The sequence below is a fragment of the Notolepis coatsorum genome (genome assembly GCF_963971535.1).
Source record: "Notolepis coatsorum genome assembly, chromosome: 9".
Taxonomy (NCBI): domain Eukaryota; kingdom Metazoa; phylum Chordata; class Actinopteri; order Aulopiformes; family Paralepididae; genus Notolepis; species Notolepis coatsorum.
Window position 1 is genome coordinate 8,587,167 of NC_140173.1, and position 20,020 is coordinate 8,607,186.

Genomic DNA, 20,020 nt, shown 5'->3' on the forward strand with positions numbered 1-20,020 from the left:
GGGAGGAGAATGCCACATCATCATTAGCTTCGGCTAACACGAGGAGGGTTCAGGCTAACGACCAGGCCTGACCACTATTGGACATAATAACAAAAGGACGATAGACGAACACACCGAAAGATCATTAGAATAGACTTTTCAAGGACAATAACATCTGTTAACATCTGAGCTGAGGTTTCTGTTTATCAAATAAAACCACGCTTTTCCTTGTAAGGTGTTTCACGTTGTCGAAGTGTCGGATTCTTACGGAGGTGGAGAATTATTATGGTTTGCGGATTGTACTAACGGGGAGAGATAAGGATCTTATCTACCAGTATCGGAGACGTCAGGACCATTAAAATGACACAACGCAGAGGAATTGGATGGAGAGCCAAACAGACAAAGACGTGATACTGGCCAGTTTGATCAGGATCTAACACTTGCTTGCAGTCAACATGTACGAGATGGATTGTTTTTTCATTGGTACATTTCCGCTTGATACCGTTTTGAATACGAGTATAGTTTTGGAGAGTTCTAGTAATTCCAGAGAAATTCCACGACAATAGCTCTTTAGTGGAATACACAAAACATGTTGTCATTTTTCGGCTGATTTATGAATCGTATTCAAATAAACGCTAGATTATCGATAGTATATGTGTACTTATGCACGCTAGAGAAGCGGGCTGAAAAATCTATTATCCATCAGGCCACGTGAGCGGATCGGCGCGGCCGAGAAATCCGCTCTTCGCTCTTTAAAGCTTGGTCCGCTCCGCTAATCGCTCATGTTGACCCCGCCCCCAAGTCGCTCTCCGCTCGCTCACCACTCACCTTGAATCGAGCGCTCCCCGCGCCAGATCGCTCGGCAGATTTTTTTTTTTTTTTGGAGCATGGTGTAAATGAGCTCAAACTACAACAGTCTACACCCCCTGGGCCCCTTAACAATTGTTTGTATTGAGCCGCATTGTAATTGTACCAATTCTGCAATGTTAAATAACGTTGTTTATCCATTCACTAGCTCTATTAAGCGATGATAGCTAGCCGAGCCACAATGCTATGGTCGCTGCCATTAACGTTAGCATGTAATCTAACGACAACAACAATGGCATCGATACTTTTTCTAACAGGAGTGAGTGACAAAGCCTGAACAGGATATCACAGGTTCACCCTTCTCATTGGTTGAAAATGGCCTTCATGTTTGTACATCGCCATCTGTTGCTTTGGCATTGTACTACATGTATATTAACATCAGTGTTAAACCACTGTGAGCGGCCAGGAGTGGATTGGAGCGGAGGAGAACTCTCGCTCCGGACGTCGCGCCGACACATTTTAAAACCCACTCCTCGCTCACGTCAAAACCGCCCGCTCCGCGCCCCGCGCCGCTCACGCTCCGATCCGCTCACATGCACTGTTATCCATGACCTGGTCAGCGCTAACGTCTCACTCACTCACTCACACTCACACACACACACACACGCTGAGAAAAAAACATCTGATTAACCCAATACTGGTAAAATAGAGTCCTTAACTCACATCAGATGTTCTGCAAAAAGATTAATCCAATTCCTGATCGCCATTCCAAATATTGATCGCGTTTATTGATCCAACGTTATAGTCCCAAAACACATAATCGAAAGCTGCTCCCAGCCTCCCCAGTGAATGTGGTAACAGACACTGCTTGCCAGAGAAGGGAAAACCCCGGACCGGACTTTTTTTCTGATGCACATGCACATGCCCACCCAATCCAATCCAATGATGTGCAATACGGCGGTATTTGCCGTGATAACATCAGGCTGGATGGATGAAAAATGAATGGATATTGCTAATAAAAGCAAAAACGAGAAAAAGACGATGGCGAGTTAACACGACTAATCTCGTCGTTGGCACTCAATGTGTTAATCAATAGTCACGTTTACATCCAATTACCATACAAATTTTGAGCAAACTGAAATTGTAAAACACCAATATAAAAAATGTCAACATTGATTTAAATTCTAAATATAATCAATATATTCTAAATCATGTGTGAAACAGGAGAGAGATGAGAGGTACAGTACAGGCAGGGTAAAAAGAGTAAAATATGAGAATAAAGAATATACAGGTATATATAAGAATACAAATATAGTAGATCTCTGGACAGGTGGGACATATGTATACTCTATCAATAACATCACTATAGGCATATGTACAGCCCACCCTGGTATAATATACACACTCTATCCAAACCGCAGGTACAAATATACATAGCTAACATAAGTTTACCCTGTACAAATATACAAAATCTTAGTCTACCCTGGTATAAATAAACAGGTTAAATAAATGAGTATAATAACAAAAGAGTATTAATAAATATAAATGTGCATATACAAATATGATTGAAGATGTGAATAAATTAGTGAATGATATGCGAGTCCTTGTGCAAAGCGCGTCAGAGTCTGTGCAAGGTTAATCAGTACCATCAGTTCTCTAGTTCTCCAGCAGTTAACCAAGTCAGTTCTTGTCTTCGGTTGTGGAGCTTGATGGTTGGGGGGGGGGGGGGGGGGTATCCTCAGAGGAAAGCATGCCAAACACAGCATTCCACAGCGCACTGGCTACTAGTACTACTACAGGCTGGTAAAACGACTGCAACAACATATTGCACACGTTGAAGGCCTCCTCGGGGAGAACAGCCTGCTTTGACCCTTCCTATAGAGGGCCTCAGTGTTGTCAGACCAGACCAGTTTAATATTCATGTGTACTCCCAGGAACTTGTAGGTCTCCAAGTTGGGGGCCTCTTCTTGCTCCGTCGATAGTCCACCACCAGCTCCTTGGTCTTGCTGATGTTGAGTTGGAGGTGATTGTTGTTGCACCACCCTACAAAGCTCTCCACCAGACCAGTCATTGCTGAACTTCTGTAGGTGGCACGTAGCTGAGTTGAAGCAGAAGTCTCAGGTGTAGAGGGTGAACAGGAAAGGTGACAGCACAGTTCCTTGGGGGACGCTGGTGTTGCTCACCAGCACATCTGACCAGCTGCCCTGCAGTCTGACGTATTGTGGTCTGTTGGTGAGATGATCAGTATTCTAGAGCTTCTCCGCTGATGCAGTTGGGACCAGTTGGTCGCTAGGATTAGGGATGACCTCACCTTAAAGTTATTCAGATAGGTTGCAAATAATTGTTTCCCCCTATTCACCTGGGGTACCGCCCCTTAAAAGGTACAGTAATTAATTATACTAAACTAAACTAACTGATTTGAAAATTGTTAAAATCCTACATGAAGTCACTTTAAATCAGACTAACTATAGGTTTGGAGCACCAATCAGACAACTCTCAGGGAATATTATGATCTGCACACACGCAATCACAGGTTGTGATAACTAGCATCATAAAAACCTCTAGCGGTAGACTTTTTCCTTGACTCATCCCCTCTCTCTGTCTTACCCTACAACCTAAAACAGCCTGCCGATTGCTGGGGGAGTGCAGATAACACCTGGGCACTGATTAGCAACTGGAGATATATAACCTTCCAGGATGTGTTTGTTGGAAGCTAGACACAGCCTCTCCTGAGTCCTTGCGGCCATGAGCGACAAGTCATAACAGGGACCACTGAAATCAAATTGATGGGTGAGATACACAAGACATGAGGAAGAGGCATGCATTGAGAATATTGGCCAGGAGCTAATTAAATTTCTCTCTATATAAACATGTGAAATGTGGGAACACAGATTAAGCCTTTCTAAATACCGAAGGTTTGGTCTTTAAGAACTGGGTGCAGGAGAGACCTAGAGGCAAGTTTCAATTCAGCACAAAACAAATAGGCTACTGTGTGCTCCGTGTCTGACTGGGTTGGTGAGTTCAGGGAATGCAGAGGAGAGCATGCCAAAAAAACGAAAATATAATAAAAATACATTTGTGCAAGAATGAATTAAGCTTATACGTTTGATTCAAAATGTTTTGTGAGGATATCAGCGGTTGGGGGGAAAGCAGCAGGGCAAATGACAGTACTGTACCTTCAGAAAGTTCTTCAGTGCCTCTTGGACTGTGGCACTTGGAGGCTCTCCAAATAAACTAGCAGCTTTCCTCTCAATCCACGTTAGCCGAGCCACCTGAACCACAAAAATCGAACATTTAAGAAAGAGTCAAAAGAAATATGTGCAAATTTAAATGACAGCTGTTGTAATGTAAACATGTCCAACCATCAAAGAGGGGTGTTAGTGGTTGTAGCCTGCATACGTTTGGCAATTCCCAAATTCGGAGAGATGTCTTGCCAAAAGCCCCACCGGGATAAAAAACACATAAATTGGCCAGGAGAAAAAAAGTATAGCCTAAAAAGTAACACCTAAACCATTAAAGTCAAAATGGTTACAGTTACCATAGTTACACTCAAGTTCTGGCACAAGCTGGTCGTTTTCCACTGATACTTTTCCAAGAAGAAGATAATGACCAGGGGGGCTGAGTCAGACATGTGCTGTTCCTTCCGCGCCCCATTCATCTCAGCAGCGTGTAATTGCAGGTGTAGCATTGCCTTGGCATCATTGTCTTTCAAAGACAACCGCTACCTCAATATCAACAGTAGATCATTGTCGAACATGAACGCACCACGGAGAGCCCTTAAAACTCAACCTCCGAAAACATCTCTCTCCACCCCAACTTTTATAGTAAATCATCTTCTTAATAGCTCCTGCTATTGTGTGTGTGTGTGTGTGAGAGAGAGAGAGAGAGAGAGAGAGGGAGAGAGAGAGGGAGAGAGAGAGAGAGAGAGAGAGAGAGAGAGAGAGAGAGAGAGAGAGAGAGAGAGAGAGAGAGAGAGAGAGACCCGATGGAATGTTTATTTTGTAATTTAATATGTTTCTGTTGATTGTTTTACTTATTGCTAATATTATGGTATGTTTTATTGCTTAATAATATATATGTTATTGTTTGTATGTTGGATTTGCTTTGGCAATAAGTATGTTGATATTTCATGCCAATAAAGCCTATTTGAATTGAATTGAATTGAGAGAGAGAGAGAGAGAGAGAGAGAGATTGCATATCAACTATTCAATTCTAGTGGCTATCTCTGCTTAACAGAAGATATCACTGTTAAAAACGTTCTTGCCCAATTCAATCATCGTCTCCTCTACTTGCCTATGAGGGTCTGAAGACATGTCCATTCCTCAGACCCAACTTGACCATTGCTCACTGCATACTGTGCAAGATATGTCATTCTATCTGGCATTATCTTCCACTGCTCATAGGATCCCGTTCAGCTTGAAACTCCATAATCATCGCTGTCGGATGAAAACCACTTATCTCGAGTTTGTCATTTTCATACATTTTATTGGGAATTAATGTTTACATGGTTCTCTATTATGTGAGACAGTTTCATGACCCTAGGATCTATGAAACACATTGAAAACACAATGTCTTTCTTTAAAAATACCTCTGTTGTTCGCTTCTCAGCTCATTTCCTCAAGAGATAACATGTGGGGTACCGCAAGGATCCATTTTAGGCCCAACAATTATTCATATTGTATATCAATCATATCATTGCTGTTTCTGATAAACTTAAATATAAGTAAGTCTAAATTTATTTTGTTTGGTAATAAAAAAAAATTATGCTTTAACTCTGGAGATTAATTTAAATTCGTTAAAGCGATAAAAAAAATTATACACAATTTATTGTACTCTTTTATTACCATATCTAACTTACTGTATAGAAACTTGGGGAAACACATACAAAACTAATCTGAATCCTATTATTATCTTACAGAAAATGGCAATAAGGGTTGTGAACAATGTTAGTTATCTCCATCCTACAAACACACTGTTTTTTGATCTAAGGGCATTAAAGTTCCTTGACTTAGTTGACCTTAAAACAGCAGATTTTTTTTAAAGCTAGAAGTTATCAACTGCCAAGTAACTTACACATTTTGTTTAAAGAACGAGAGGTGAGGTATAAGAGCACTCAATTTGAAACAGCCTAGAGCTCGAACCACACTTAAAAGTATGTCTGTGTCAGTTAAAGGAGTGAAACTCTGGAACAATCTACCGGATGAAATAAAAAACAGCAGGAGTATTTTTAAGTTTAAAAAGATGTTTAAAAACAGCGTTCTAGAATCTTATAGTCAAATTTAACCTAGAATCTTCTATACAGTCTAATAAATCAGATGGTTTCAGCCTAGTGACTTTGTGAATTGTGATTGGTTGAGAAGCATTCCAAAGGCATAACGAGAGTGACGGTATACAGTACAACATCGTTCAGACTTACAACAACAATGAAATATAATGTTTATGTTTGGGGAGTTTGTCTGTGGTTTTAATTAGGGATGTCCGATATTATCGGCCGACCGATATTATCGGCCGATATCGGCAGTAAAATGTGATATCGGAAAATATCGGTATCGGTTTAAAAAAAGAAAAAAACAATAACAATATTTGTTATATATATATCCAGTGAAATGATTAGTTACCTGAAATTATTCAGTTTTTTGGGGTGGGAAACCCTGCATATATCGGTATCGGTTGATATCGGTATCAGAAATTAAGAGTTGGACAATATCGGAATATCGGTAAAAAAGCCAATATCGAGCATCCCTAGTTTTAATTGATGGTTTTTCAGCAGGTTTGACTTGTTGTCAAATACAAATGTTTACTAACAGAACTGATGTACTAAAGTGGTGACACACGTGGATTTGTGATGTCGCCCTGGATCGCTGGTGCATTTGTCGTCGGATTTTGGCCAGCAGCCCTGGTTCTTGGAGGGGAGCGCCGGTGATGGTGTCCCGGACCCAGGGCACGAAATAAACGTTTTGACTCACCGGCCAGTGGCGGGTAGATGGGAAAATTCTACCCGCCAAGCATATTTCTTATCGGCCAAAAAAAATTCGCATTTTTGTATCACATATATAAATATTTTTCAGTACATTTCAAGTAGATAAGCTATTACGTTGAAGAATAGACACTTAAAGAGGCCAGAGTTAAATTTGTACTCTCTCTCTCTCTCTCTGAAGTGACTTCTCGCTATCTGCAAACAGCTCCACTGTCTGTGTGTATACTTAGTAGCCTCCAGATGCAGCCAGGATTCTCCGGCGCTGCAGCTGGACCCTATTGGTATACTGTGCGTTGGTCAAATCACATTCAGCATGCCCTCAGCTCGAATACGCATCGAATCAATGTTATAAGACATTGATATCAGGAGCTATCTGTAGCTACTGCTAGCCGGCTAGATAACGTTAAGACAACGCCTCAGTGAACTATTTAGTTTACTGGGACATATAGAGCTAACGTGAGCTAACGTGAGCTAACGGAGGTATTATGCACTCGACTATTGCTGGAGCATTTGTTGATATCAGCAGCTATCAGTAGCTAGCCAGCTAGATACCGTTAGACAATGCCTCGTGTATTAAACTAAAAGTGAATAGTTGACTGGGTCATTGTTTAAACAGTAACGTTAGCTCACGGAGGTCCGCACTAGACTAGAGCAGACTGCCTCTGTGTTGATACGAGCAGAAGCACGGACTGGGGCGGATATGACTCGTTGCCACAGGTTTTTTCAAAATAAGAGTATCATATGAACCGAACGTTGCTAACTGCCGGAGCCATCGATATTATGACTGGAGCTGCGCTTGGGGCGGAAATGAGACCCGCACAGGATTTTAAAAATAAGAGTATCGATATGAACTACACGCCAGGTGGCGGGCAGACCTCTCAGTGTCACTCGCCAAGCATAAAATCTGCCCGCGATTGGCGGGCTCTAATTTCGTGCCCTGCCCGGACCGCATCTCCTCTTTGAGTGTGATATTGCTAAATAGTGTTGTATTAGACATGGACCGCATCTCCTCTTTGAGTGTGATATTGCTAAATAGTGTTGTATTAGACACAGACCGCATCTCCTCTTTGAGTGTGATATTGCTAAATAGTGTTGTATTAGACATGGACCGCATCTCCTCTTTGAGTGTGATATTGCTAAATAGTGTTGTATTAGAATGTTTCAAATTGAATGATTGTTTGTCTGTTTTCTCTACCATGTAACTCGGGTATTGCAGATTAAGTATTGATTTTCCTATGTTGGCTTAATGTTCTTTTCATGATCGGTTTTGTTGATTGTTTCATTTTGCAAACTTTAACTTTTTTGCAGACTTGGCCTTTGTTTTTGAATTTGTTTTTGAATTAGGGGTAAGTTGTTCTATAAGCCAATTGGCTTCAAACCTATCCTTTTCGCTTGTTTATTTGTAAACATTCGAAATAAAAAATTCATTCATTCCTTTATCATTATGTCTATTTTACACTCATGTCTATTTTACATCTATAAAAAATAGAAAAATAAGGAGAAAAAGTGGATAAAAAAAAGCTTGTATTGCCACATTTAGATTATGAATTTTTTTGTTAGGATTCAGGGGGTGTTGTTTCTCTAGTTCCATGTTTGGAAATATTGGTGTGCTGCTAAAATTAGAACTTCACTGAAGTTCTGGCTCACTAAGCTGTGTTTGGTAATGTATAGTATGTATAGTATGTATCAAGTGAAAGTCTATGTGAACTGTAACCGTTCCCTTTAAATGTAACACGACATCGTCGGCCGACGACATTAACGGTCTACCGTGGCCATAGGCCATTATAGGCGATTATCTGCTTGGCGAAGAACTAGACGCGATTGTTCATAAAGACAATCGCATGAGCTATATGGGAAATAACCCCAGAGGACTGGCTGAGCTACAGACAGACGAGAAAACAGGATAAAAATACCCCTGTGGTACAATCTGATTTAACGCTAACAATGGATGGTGTCTGCCTCCCGTAGCGCTTGCTACGCCGAGCGCAGGAGGAAAAACACGGCTTGGGGAAACAGTGGGAATGAATGAGGGGAAGCTGGCTGGGTGGGGGGCTAGAAAAAGGCTGTGCAGACATGTCAGCCTCCATGAATGCATGGCTGCGGTTGTGAGATGTGTTGGGGGGGAACAACTGTTGCGCCATAGGATCCAAGGCAAAGAACTTGGAACGGACAGAAAAGGCCTTTAGCGCATCGTGGTCAGTACATCTAAGATGACTGTTAGAATGTTCATCGTAACTGCTATGTTCGGCATCTCTTTCAAACTCCTGCTCCTCACCTACAAGTCCCTCCATGCCCTCGCCACCCGATACCTGTCTGATCTCCTCCACCAGCAAACTCCATCCCGGAACCTACGATCCTCTGATCTGGGTCTCCTCTCCATCCCTCGCACCAGGTTGCGGACTTTCGGTGACAGAGCCTTCAGCGTGGCATCCCCTACCCTCTGGAACTCTCTCCCCCCTGAAATCCGCAACGCCCAAACCCTGGACACCTTCAAAACTGCTCTCAAAACACACCTCTTCACCAAGACTTTTCCCCATTAGTTAGTTTAGACTAGATTAGGTTCATTATCCCTTACCTGCCCTCATCCCCCCCCCCTTTTTTTCCTTACTTCCCTAGCCCTATTTTTTGTTGTGATTGTGAAGCGACCTTGGGTTTCATGAAAGGCGCTATAACATTTTTATCTATTATTATTATTATTATGGGAACAATCGTCCAGAATGACGCCTTTCTGGAAGCACATCGACAACTAAATTAGAGTATTTTTTTTATCTACTTTTTCTCCCATTTTTCTATTTTTCTCCCATCCCAATTACGTATTGTCCAATTCTACCCTCCCCTGTCTCGAACGCTGTTAGACCATGCCTCCCACAGGTCGGCTGCAATGTGGACCAAGCCTTGCATCACGTGTCCCCTCCGGTACACGAGGAGGCAGCTGTCGCATCTTTTCACCTGAACAGCGCAATCTCTCAGCGGTGAGGGTCTGCGTGGGAGGGACATGCCGCCCTCGTTGCTTCCTGATTCTGCTGCGCAGGCGCACCAACCGACCTGTAGGAGTCGCTGTCCACAGCGTCCGATCCCCACCCACCAGCTTCCCACCCCCTAATACTGCCAATTGTATTAGTATGAACGACCAGCCCAAGCTGGTAGCAACGCCGAGAGCTGGGCTCGAACCCAGCATCTCCTGCATTAGTGGCGAGCACCTTGCCCACTGCGCCACTTAGCCGCCCCACAACCAAATCCGAGTCTTGATAACCAAACACAGACGCCATTAGCATTATGATCAACATTCTATTTGAGAATGTTTGAATGGGAATGTCCAAATTCTATGGCACGCCGTCAGAGAGGGGTCACGTACAGTATAGCACCAGCGTCCCAGTAGGTAGTAGGACATGGGGTTCTGTGGCTTCAGCTCGATCGCTTTATCCAGATGATCCTGGGAAGGGAGACATACAGACAGACAGACAGACAGACAGACAGACAGACAGACAAGATTGTTAGACAGAGAAGATTGTTAATGCTGATTCGCGACACCGGCGATATTCACTTCTGTCCTGACCTGATCTGTCCTGCTGCTCCAAGCCACAAGTATTTTAAAAACATCTCTCACACTCACGCGATTTTACATGAAGGCATCGCATGATCCTCGCTGTCATGCGCCCTCCCCTCTTTCCTTTCCACCCTGTCTGTCAAATTCATGTTCTTCATTACGCTCCCTCCCTCCCTCCCTCCCTCCCTCCCTCCCTCCCTCCCTCCCTCCCATTCTCTCTCTCTCTCCCATTCTCTCTCTCTCTCTCTCTCTCTCTCTCCCTCCCCCCCTCTCTCTCCTTCCCTCTGCCTCGATCTCCCATATGTTTCAGCTGTCAGGGATCTGCAGGTAAACAGTGTTTGGGGAAGCAGCTGACAGGAAGATAAATGCTACGTGTCTTTCCTCCACACTCCCGCCTTGCAACCGTGACGGGCTGATCAAGGTGATATGAAAGAGAGCTAAAAGAATAACCCCCGGGCGAAAGGCAAATGTTTTTATAAGAGTTTATAGGAGGAACGTTTTCTAATCAATTAATAATTCCTGAATGTGTCCAGTATGCCTACATGATTTATACAAAATGTATAAATCATATTCACAAACATATACAGTGTACAGTAGTACACTAATATATTGTACCGCTAGATTGTGTTAGAAAACAACTTACCTTGAAGATGTATCCATTCTTTATCCTGTTCGGAACTGTGCCATATTCTGCCACGATACCGCACATGATGGCATACCTGGAGAGAGAACGTTTCTGTTCAGTGAAAGCCTTAAATTTTTTTAGAATTAGCCTATACTGTTAAATATATTATTGTGCCATTCAGTGTAAACTTAACTTAAGACAGTCACAAGAAAACCTCTCTAGAATGACTACTTCCTCCCAGAGGTGCTGGAGGTTGGGGGTGGAGGTTGGATGTGGAGGTTGGGGGTGCGGTTGGGGGTTGAGGTTGGGGGTGGGGGTGGGTTGTGCCTTCCAGTCACACCATCCATTCTCTGGGTCACTAGAAACCAGTCAACCTAGGAGGCACTGGGGAGTCAGCAGCACTCAACCTTCCTTCACAAGACTCCTCATTATACAACATCAGCAGAGATAAGCCACTTCGCCTCTACCCCCCCCCCCCCCACACACACTCTCTCTAGCTCCTCCTAATTAATACACAGACCGGGAACTTGAAAAAAGGGAAGAAAAACAAGAAGAAAAAAGATCGAGTTCTTCTCTTCCCCAGGTCTGTAAGACAGGAGGCCCGGTGCGGTGCTGCAGGGGGTTGAAGAGGAGCGGGAGAGAGAGGCTGATCAAAGACATTTCACCACAAGGCTGCGGTTAATCCTGCTGGTACTCAGTGGCAAACACCACAACGAGACACAAACACCTTTTATACAAAGGATCAGTGAGTACAAGGGTCACCTAACACTGTCATCTGACATGGTGGTACTGATGGTAGATGGTAGATTGTGTGTGCGTGCGTGCGTGCGTGCGTGCGTGCGTGTGTGTGTATGCACTAGGCCGTTTCTGGCACGTGTGAATGGATTTCTTAGCAGGGCGTTAGAGGTGCGCTCGATCCTGCACTCCCTCACAACATCACTCACTCCATCTCTCCGGATGGTAATCGTGTGTAATGAGGTGGCCATAGCATGCCTTTAAACCAACTGCAGCCCCCGAAAGAAAACAATGGGAAACAAACCGTGTGCCAAGCGTGTTGTTACCTAATTAGCAGTGATTTACAACAATTAAGATGGAACAAACACGTGACATGTTTGATGACTTACTTTGCACGTGTCTAAATTTATATAGTTGACAATATATATTATATTTAACTATATCTAACAATCATTGTTTCAACCTATTTCTGATCAGAGGGCCTGGTATATTTATATATATATATACGTTAGGGGTGTAACGGTACGTGAATTTGTCCCGCGACTTCACGGTACGGACGTCACGGTTCGGTACATCCAGCCATACGACGAATATGTCTCTTACGACACTAGGTGAAACTAGGGTTGCACATTTTACAAATATCTGCTCAATATCTTTACTTTACACTGGCTTACTAACAGTCTTAACACAGGTCATTCATTTAACGTTGAATATCAAGCTTCTATTGCCACGCGGCTGGGTGGCGTAGCGGAGATTGCGCTCGTCACCAATGCAAGAGACTCCGGTCTCGACTCCCCGAGTCAGCGTTGCCTCCGGCTTGGGCCAGTCGTCATACTATCTCAATTGGCAGAGGTAGCGGGTGGAAAGTCGATGGGTGGGGATTGGACGTTGTGGACAGCGACTCCTACAGGTCGGTTGGGTGACGCCTGTACAGCAGAGACAGGAAGTATCGGGGGCAGCGTGAGCCTCCCCACGCGTTACTCCTCGCCACTGAGAGTCCGCGCTGTCTGGTGAAAAGATGCGACAGGCTGCCTCCTCGTGTACCGGAGGGGCCACGTGATGCAAGGCTTCTATCCTCACTACAGCCGACCAGTGGGAGGCATAGTCTAGCAACGTTCAAGACAGGGGAGGGGAGAATTGGCAATATGAAATCGGGATGGGAGAAAAATAGAAAAATAAGGAGAAAAAGTGGATAAAAAAAAAAGCTTGTATTGCCACATTTAGATTATGAATACAACGTTGAAGCTTGTAAAGGCATGATGACAAGCCGACAGAACAAATGAACGCGCACTCTGCACTGGGCTGTTTCTCCCCTCCTCCCCTCCCCCTTACTACAGGTGTCACTGAAACAAAACCATGAATGTATGATATGTTTGTAACACAGCAGGGTCATTACAATAGGCTGAAAATGTTCATTGTTTTCTTGTTCGCCTAATAATGTTAACCAATGGAAAGCCACACACACACACACACACACACACACACACACACACACACACACACACACACACACACACACACACACACACACACACACACACACACACACACACACACACACACACACACACACACACACACACACACACACACACACACACACACACACACACACACACACACACACACACACACACACACACACACACATTCCTGAACACAGAATGACACCGTTATCACTGACTGATTACCGCAGCAAGCCTAGGTGGAACTTAATAAAAACGTATTATAAATATATAATAATCGGGCACCCAAGTGGCGACCCATGTAACGCACTGCGTCGCGAAGCGGCCAACCCGGGTTCGATTCCCGGACCCGGCGTCCTTTGCTGAATGTCTTCCCCCCGCTCTGTCTCCCGTTCTTCCTCTCTCTCTCCCTCTACCGGACTGCCCGGTAGTACAAACAAATAAAAATCTACCAAAAACATAATTAAAAAAGAAAATTTAAAATATATAATCATTATAAATTTGTTCCCCCTGTTGTACCGAACTTGTACCGAACCAGGACCCCAAAACGAGGTACGTACCAAACCGTGGCTTCTGTGTACCGTTACACCCCTAATATACGTATATGAATAAAACATAAAAAAGATTTGTTCATATGGGTGTAAACTGCGTGCAACTGTTGCTGTTTGTTTGGTACACTATGTTATTTCCATATACTGTGGGGTGGAAACTGACAGAAAAGAAAGAAGAAGTGCCACCCACCCAATACTGAAATACCTCATACATCCTCTGCCAAGGGAGTAACGGTGGGTGAATTGTGTGTATAACTGTAACTGTAGAAAAGGTGCATGTTTATTTTCTTAAGTCTGCACGGGGGGTGCGGCCACGTTGCCACTGGTTGGCGCTGGATGAGTGGGGAGCAACATCTCGGCGGCGGGGAGATGCTATCTGTCGCTGTGCTGCACGGCTTCCAATGAAAACACACACGGCTCCCACACTAAAGGGCCTGGCTGGGCCTGGCTCCCTGCTGGGAGAAGTGAGGCGAAGCGGAGCTGGGTTTGAGGCCGGAATGACATCTTGACATCTCCATTCTGAACCGGGGACACGCTGCTATATCGGCAGGAAAACGGTATCGGGCCGATACAGGCTTCGAAGGGGTCGATACCGGTCAGGTTTTTATTTTTTATCGTTTATAGTACAAAAGAATATTACTGACAAAGACTTTTGTAGGGATAGGGGGGTGGAGGGACAAAGACATCACAGATCTAAATGTCGCTTAAGAATAGTAGGACAGCTGGAGAACCAAGGTGATGAAAAGGCAAAAGAAATAATCTAACCCTAACTAACCTTACTGTCATGCACTTGTCCTAATATACTAACCTACACTGTAGCACTCAACACTTTGATGGACAGCTGATAGAGTAGAGTTGTGCCCTTCCTGCTGTCTTGTTGTACAACACTTGTAAGTTGCTTTGGATAAAAGCGTCAGCTAAATGACAAAATGTAAAATGTGTAGTCTTGAGAAAGGGCATCTATATGCATCTATATATTTATTTAATGAGCAGCATGAGGACCCGGGGAGTGAGAGTGTAAATGGCAGGGCTGCTCTGTGATTCACCAGGCGTATAATGGGTGCTTGGCTCAGTCCTCCGCTTGGAGTTCCCCTACAGAGAGACACCGGGGGCGATGTTCATTTAGTGCACAGGACAGATCCGATGATTACACTCAAATACATCTCTCACCTGTGTTTTCGTGCAAATAAACTCCTGTGATAATTTGCCACAATTAACGTGTCATAAAAGAATGATTGAAAACAGTAGAAAGGGAATTGATCAAGTTAAATGAATGGTTTGATAGGAATAAGTTGCCTCTTAGTGAAAAAAAAAAAAAATTATGGTATTTGGTGGTGTTCCTACCGACTGTGAAATTAAATTGAATTTAAATGGAACTGAAATTGAAAGAGTATATGAAACAACATTCTTAGGTGTGATTATAGATCACAAACTCTGTTGGAAGCCACATATACAATATATCAAAGGTAAATTAGCCAAATCTGTTGGCATTCTGTACAAAACAAGGGAGCTGTTAAATCAGAAATGTTTGCATATATTGTATTTTTCACTTGTTGTGCCATACATGTCATATTGTGTTGAGGTCTGGAGGAATGTTTATAAAACAAATATAGATCCTATTATTAAACTACATAAAAGAGCTATTAGAATAATAAACAAAGCTAGTTACCTTGAATCGACAAATCCATTATTCATAAAGTCCTGCACATACAAATTTGTAGATATGGTGTACATAAAAACCTTGGAAATAATTTTTCGTGCTAAGAGTAAAAGCCTACCAGTTTGTATTCAATGTCTCTTTCAACCAAGAGAAGGAAAGTATAATTTAAGAGGGTTATGTATTCTTAAAACATGTAAAAAGGTAAGAACTAATGTAAAAGCTAGATGTGTTTAAATGTTGGGAGTTAAATGATGGAATAGCCTTAGTGACGGGTTGAAGTTGTGTACTTCTCAGGGGAGATTTAAAAAAGCCTTAAAGGATCAAATAATTCAGGAGTACACTTTTGAGTAAAACATCAAACAGTTGTTTTTTCTTTAAAAAAACTATATCTTGCAGCATATTTTAAGTTTTTCTTTCTTATATTAAAAATATATTTAGTTTTTAAGAATTTGTAAAGGATAGGCAAAAATACGCATTAAACATTCAGCCTATTCCTTGTTTGCGGTCATTGATCTTGGATTTTGTGCGTGAGCTTGCTTTGAATATGTACATTTGTGATTTTTTTTTTATTATTTTCCTTTTGTAAGTCCACATGGGTGTGTTTGATTTGTCTGTAAACAAGACCGAAAAATAAACTTCATTCATTCAAACAATTAACGTGTGAAAAATAAAAGATCTTCTGCACTGGGCTCCACAAAGGAAAATAATTAATAAAAAGAGCAGAGAAAGGGAGCATCATCTGCACTTTTTGGTTTTCAATAAGATAAGATATCCCTTTATTGATCCCCTTGGGGAAGTTCGGGCATCATAGCAGCGGGAAGGGGAGGTACAGGTATGGGAAGGGTAATAGAAGGACATAAATATAGGCAAAATATAGACAAAAGACTTAAACAGCAATGACATTTTCTTTTTCTTCTGGATATATACTAATATGATTAAAAGTAAACAGTATACACACAGTGTATACACAATAATCACCAATAGCAGGAACCGTAGCCCACATCATTTACCAGGAACTTTCTTGTGTAAAGTTTACATTTCAGCGTGTGAAACAGGCAGCACCAAAGTCTCCGCAGGGGAGAGACACACACAGGGAAGGAGAGAGAGAGAGAGAGAGAGAGAGAGAGAGAGAGAGAGAGAGAGAGAGAGAGAGAGAGAGAGAGAGAGAGAGAGAGAGAGAGAGAGAGAGAGAGAGAGAGAGAGAGAGAGAGAGAGAGAGAGAGAGAGAGAGAAAGAGAGAGAGAAGATGGGATGTGTCTGGCCTCAGGGGCTTATCTGCTGTTGTTGAGCCTTTCCTTTCTTCTCCGTGTTGAAATATTATCCCCCATGACTTTCTACTACCGGCAAAGGGGGTGGGGGTGGGGGGGTATCGAGGAAGGGCGGGAGGGGACCAAAACATTATGACATTATGGCAGGATGAGAGACAAAGAGACCAAGAGAGAGAAACATAACAAGGTTTTGCGCAAAATGGTTGGTGCCACGTTGTCAGCGCGGCACGCTGAGATCACCCCCCTCTGCCGCGCAGAAACAAAAAGGGTCTAAGTGTCAGCTGACTGATTTCAGCCGTCGCATCCAAACATAGAGAGCTCATTCACAGAGAGGAGGAAGACCAGGCAGCGCTCCAGGCTATGACCTGGGGCGGAAAGAGGAGGATGTACTCAAGGAATTCAAGGACAACCTGTTTATAGAGAGAGAGAGAGAGAGAGAGAGAGAGAGAGAGAGAGAGAGAGAGAGAGAGAGAGAGAGAGAGAGAGAGAGAGAGAGTGTGTGTGTGTGTGTATGTGTATGTGTATGTGGGATTGAGTGAAGCGTGCTGATGCACAGGGCCACAATGGAAAAGACAGATAGTGTGTGTGGTTGAGGGATGTAGGAGGGGGAGTGCTGGCCCTCTGTCAAGTGTTCACACAATGTGATGAACTTATTAACTGTGACCTCTTGCACCCGTAGGGAGAAAAAGTCTAAGCAAGCAATACAGGGTTTCCAAGGCTACCGATAAAAGCACAAGGGAGCGCAGGGGAGGAACTGTTGTCACGACGATGACCCCAACGATGACCACATCAAAGGTAGGCATGCGTTCGTTTTATTTTAGTTTTTTAAAGCGGCCGTTCCAGAGGTCACAGTGACCCCCACTTGGGAGTGACAGCAGCGCAGGCTGCCTGCTTAATCCGGGGCGCCTTTGTACAGTCGGAGGGGCTCTTCAGTCGGGGATTAGCATGGGCTAAATTCACACAGAGGGATCAATGAAAACGCACCTATAAACAAAGCCGGCGATTGCAGGAATGCAATCATGCCTCCCGTCCGTTAGTCAGGTGAGATTATACAAACAGGCTTCCTGGTCGCAGTCACGAATGAAACTCAAGCAACCCCACTGACGGGTGGGTGCATCACCGTGCATGCAACTCACTCACTCACTCACTCACTCACTCACTCACACACTCACACACTCACACACACACACACACACACACACACACACACACACACACACACACACACACACACACACACACACACACACACAGTAAACACAGGCAATATCCCACTTGGCTTCCACATCAGGGTGCCCTTTTTTTTTTTTTTAAAGTGGCTTATTAGAGAGCTCTATTTAAGATACAGTAGCTTAGCACTGTATCTGAGGGCTTGGGAAGAATGAAATCTGAGTGCTGCAGAGGGCAGGCGGAGGACAGACTGATTACATCAAGCTCAATAACACTATTTGACATAGTCAAGTACCGTCCTATACATGCAGCTTCAAAAGAGCCCTCATCCAACTCTCCTGGGGAAAGAAATGACAAGAGTGGCCCTATTGTGTGGAGCACAGAGTAGAACGTACATGTAATCTGTTGAGGTGGGAAGAGGGTGGAAAGGAACCCAACCTGAGCATGACATAAGAGCAAAATGGCCACCACGTTAATACGGTTAATGACTGGTAGACGGACACACCGGGGCGACAGTGGCTCAGGAGGTCGTCTGGTAATCAGAAGGTTCCCGGTTCGATTCCAGCTCCTACCGAGAGCATGTCGAAGTGTCCTTGAGCAAGACACTTAACCCCTGACTGCCCCCAATGAGCAGGTTGGCACCTTGCATGGTCGCCTCCGTCGTCTGTGTGCGAATGTGTGACTGAATGGGTGAATGTGAGGCATAAATTGTAAAGCGCTTTGGATAAAACATTTACACTGTTCATTCGTGTTCATGTGTTGGTTCAGCCCTAGACAAACATGTTGCAAGGTATTCAACCCAGCACAGTGCTGTGTATCTTATGAACACAGACACACAACCTGAAATTAAAAACACAACACGGCTCCTGCCAGCGTACGTGATGATGCTCGGCGGGACTGTATAAAAGGGGTGACGGCTTTTCTCACGACACGGTAAGTAACCACGGTTACCTCAGACATAAACTGCCTCGCAAAAACCGCCTGCCACACTCCCCCGGACTCTCCTCCCTACCCCAAACCATCGGATTCATTAAACCCCCCTTCAATTAATGCCTAAGGCGGTGATTCCAATCGGGTTTAAGAATCTTACAAATTCCCATTAGTGGATACAGGATTTAAGCATTGAGCTTTTTTTTTTGTTGTTGCTTTCTTTCGTAAATCTGTAGTTCATAATTAGCTAAACAAACAAGCCCTCTCCCGCTCTGACTTGACATCTGGAGCGCAGCGGTATGCCCATGAGCTAATGCTAATAATTTCCTAACAAGGAGGGACAGGAGCGCCGGCTCAGGCCAGAAAACGAGGCACTTCTGGGAGCTGTTTTCCATGAGAAAACTATTGTGCACACACACCTATTTTAAGAGAGGGTGACCCTTTCTACAGATATCAATTACACAATGACGCACACTTGCAGGAGGTCATAAATGGTACTGTTTACACTAGATAAAGTATTAGCTTATACTAGGGCTGACCCCTATTAGTCGATTAGTCGACTAATCGGTCGAAAGGAGCCGTAGTCGACTAGCCAACCTCTTAGTCGAATACACATTTTTAGTATTTTATTTTATAATTTCGATTTATTTATGAAATTTCTTTTATCATTCTTTCCAAAAGAAAAGAGGCCTAGAAGCGTGGCTAACGCTAATGGCACGCATACCAGAGGCTAACTGCCTACGAAAACAGGCACAGAGGCACTGAAAGAGGATTTCACCCGTCTAATGAACACACTAGACTAGACAAATATCAAGATGTATCCATCAGTGGACCAATTGCATGCTTTTGCAGAGGAAAAGAAGCCTTCAGTCGACTCCTTCAGACATTAAGCACCCCCCACAGCCCAAATGGAATGATAATTTGTATTTTTATTTGTATTTTTTTTTTGGTCTACCAATAGTCGACTAACGGCACATTTTGGCCAATCATAGTCGACCATCCAAATCCTTAGTCGGGGACAGCCCTAGCTTATACACAAACAGGCTCAGGTATGCATGCACAAGGTTCAATTCAAACAAATATTACATAGGCTTTCATTTGGAATACAGAATAATGATTTACTTTTGAGTCAAATGTAACACAGTACATGGGGAGAGGGGGCTGCCACATCTGGGTCCTATATAGGGCCTATGCAGGTGCTATGCAGGTCCTATTTGGGGCCTATGTAGGGCCTATGCAGGGCCTATGCAGGGCTGATGCAGGGCCGATCAGGTCCTATGCAGGGCCTATGCAGGTCCTATGGAG

The 20,020-nt window shown here is 43.6% G+C and overlaps 1 protein-coding gene across 2 annotated transcripts in view; it reads right to left on the reverse strand.

The window, feature by feature from the left end:
• Positions 1-20,020, reverse strand: part of rmdn2 (regulator of microtubule dynamics 2) — a 93,100-nt gene that overhangs the window by 3,674 nt on the left and 69,406 nt on the right. For both annotated transcript variants that reach the window (XM_084321353.1, XM_084321354.1), the window contains exons 6-8: positions 10,954-11,029; positions 10,119-10,196; positions 3,963-4,058 (exon numbers count right to left, since the gene is read on the reverse strand). In XM_084321353.1, the coding sequence (XP_084177479.1) occupies positions 3,963-4,058; positions 10,119-10,196; positions 10,954-11,029 (250 nt within the window). The remainder of the gene's footprint in view (positions 1-3,962; positions 4,059-10,118; positions 10,197-10,953; positions 11,030-20,020) is intronic.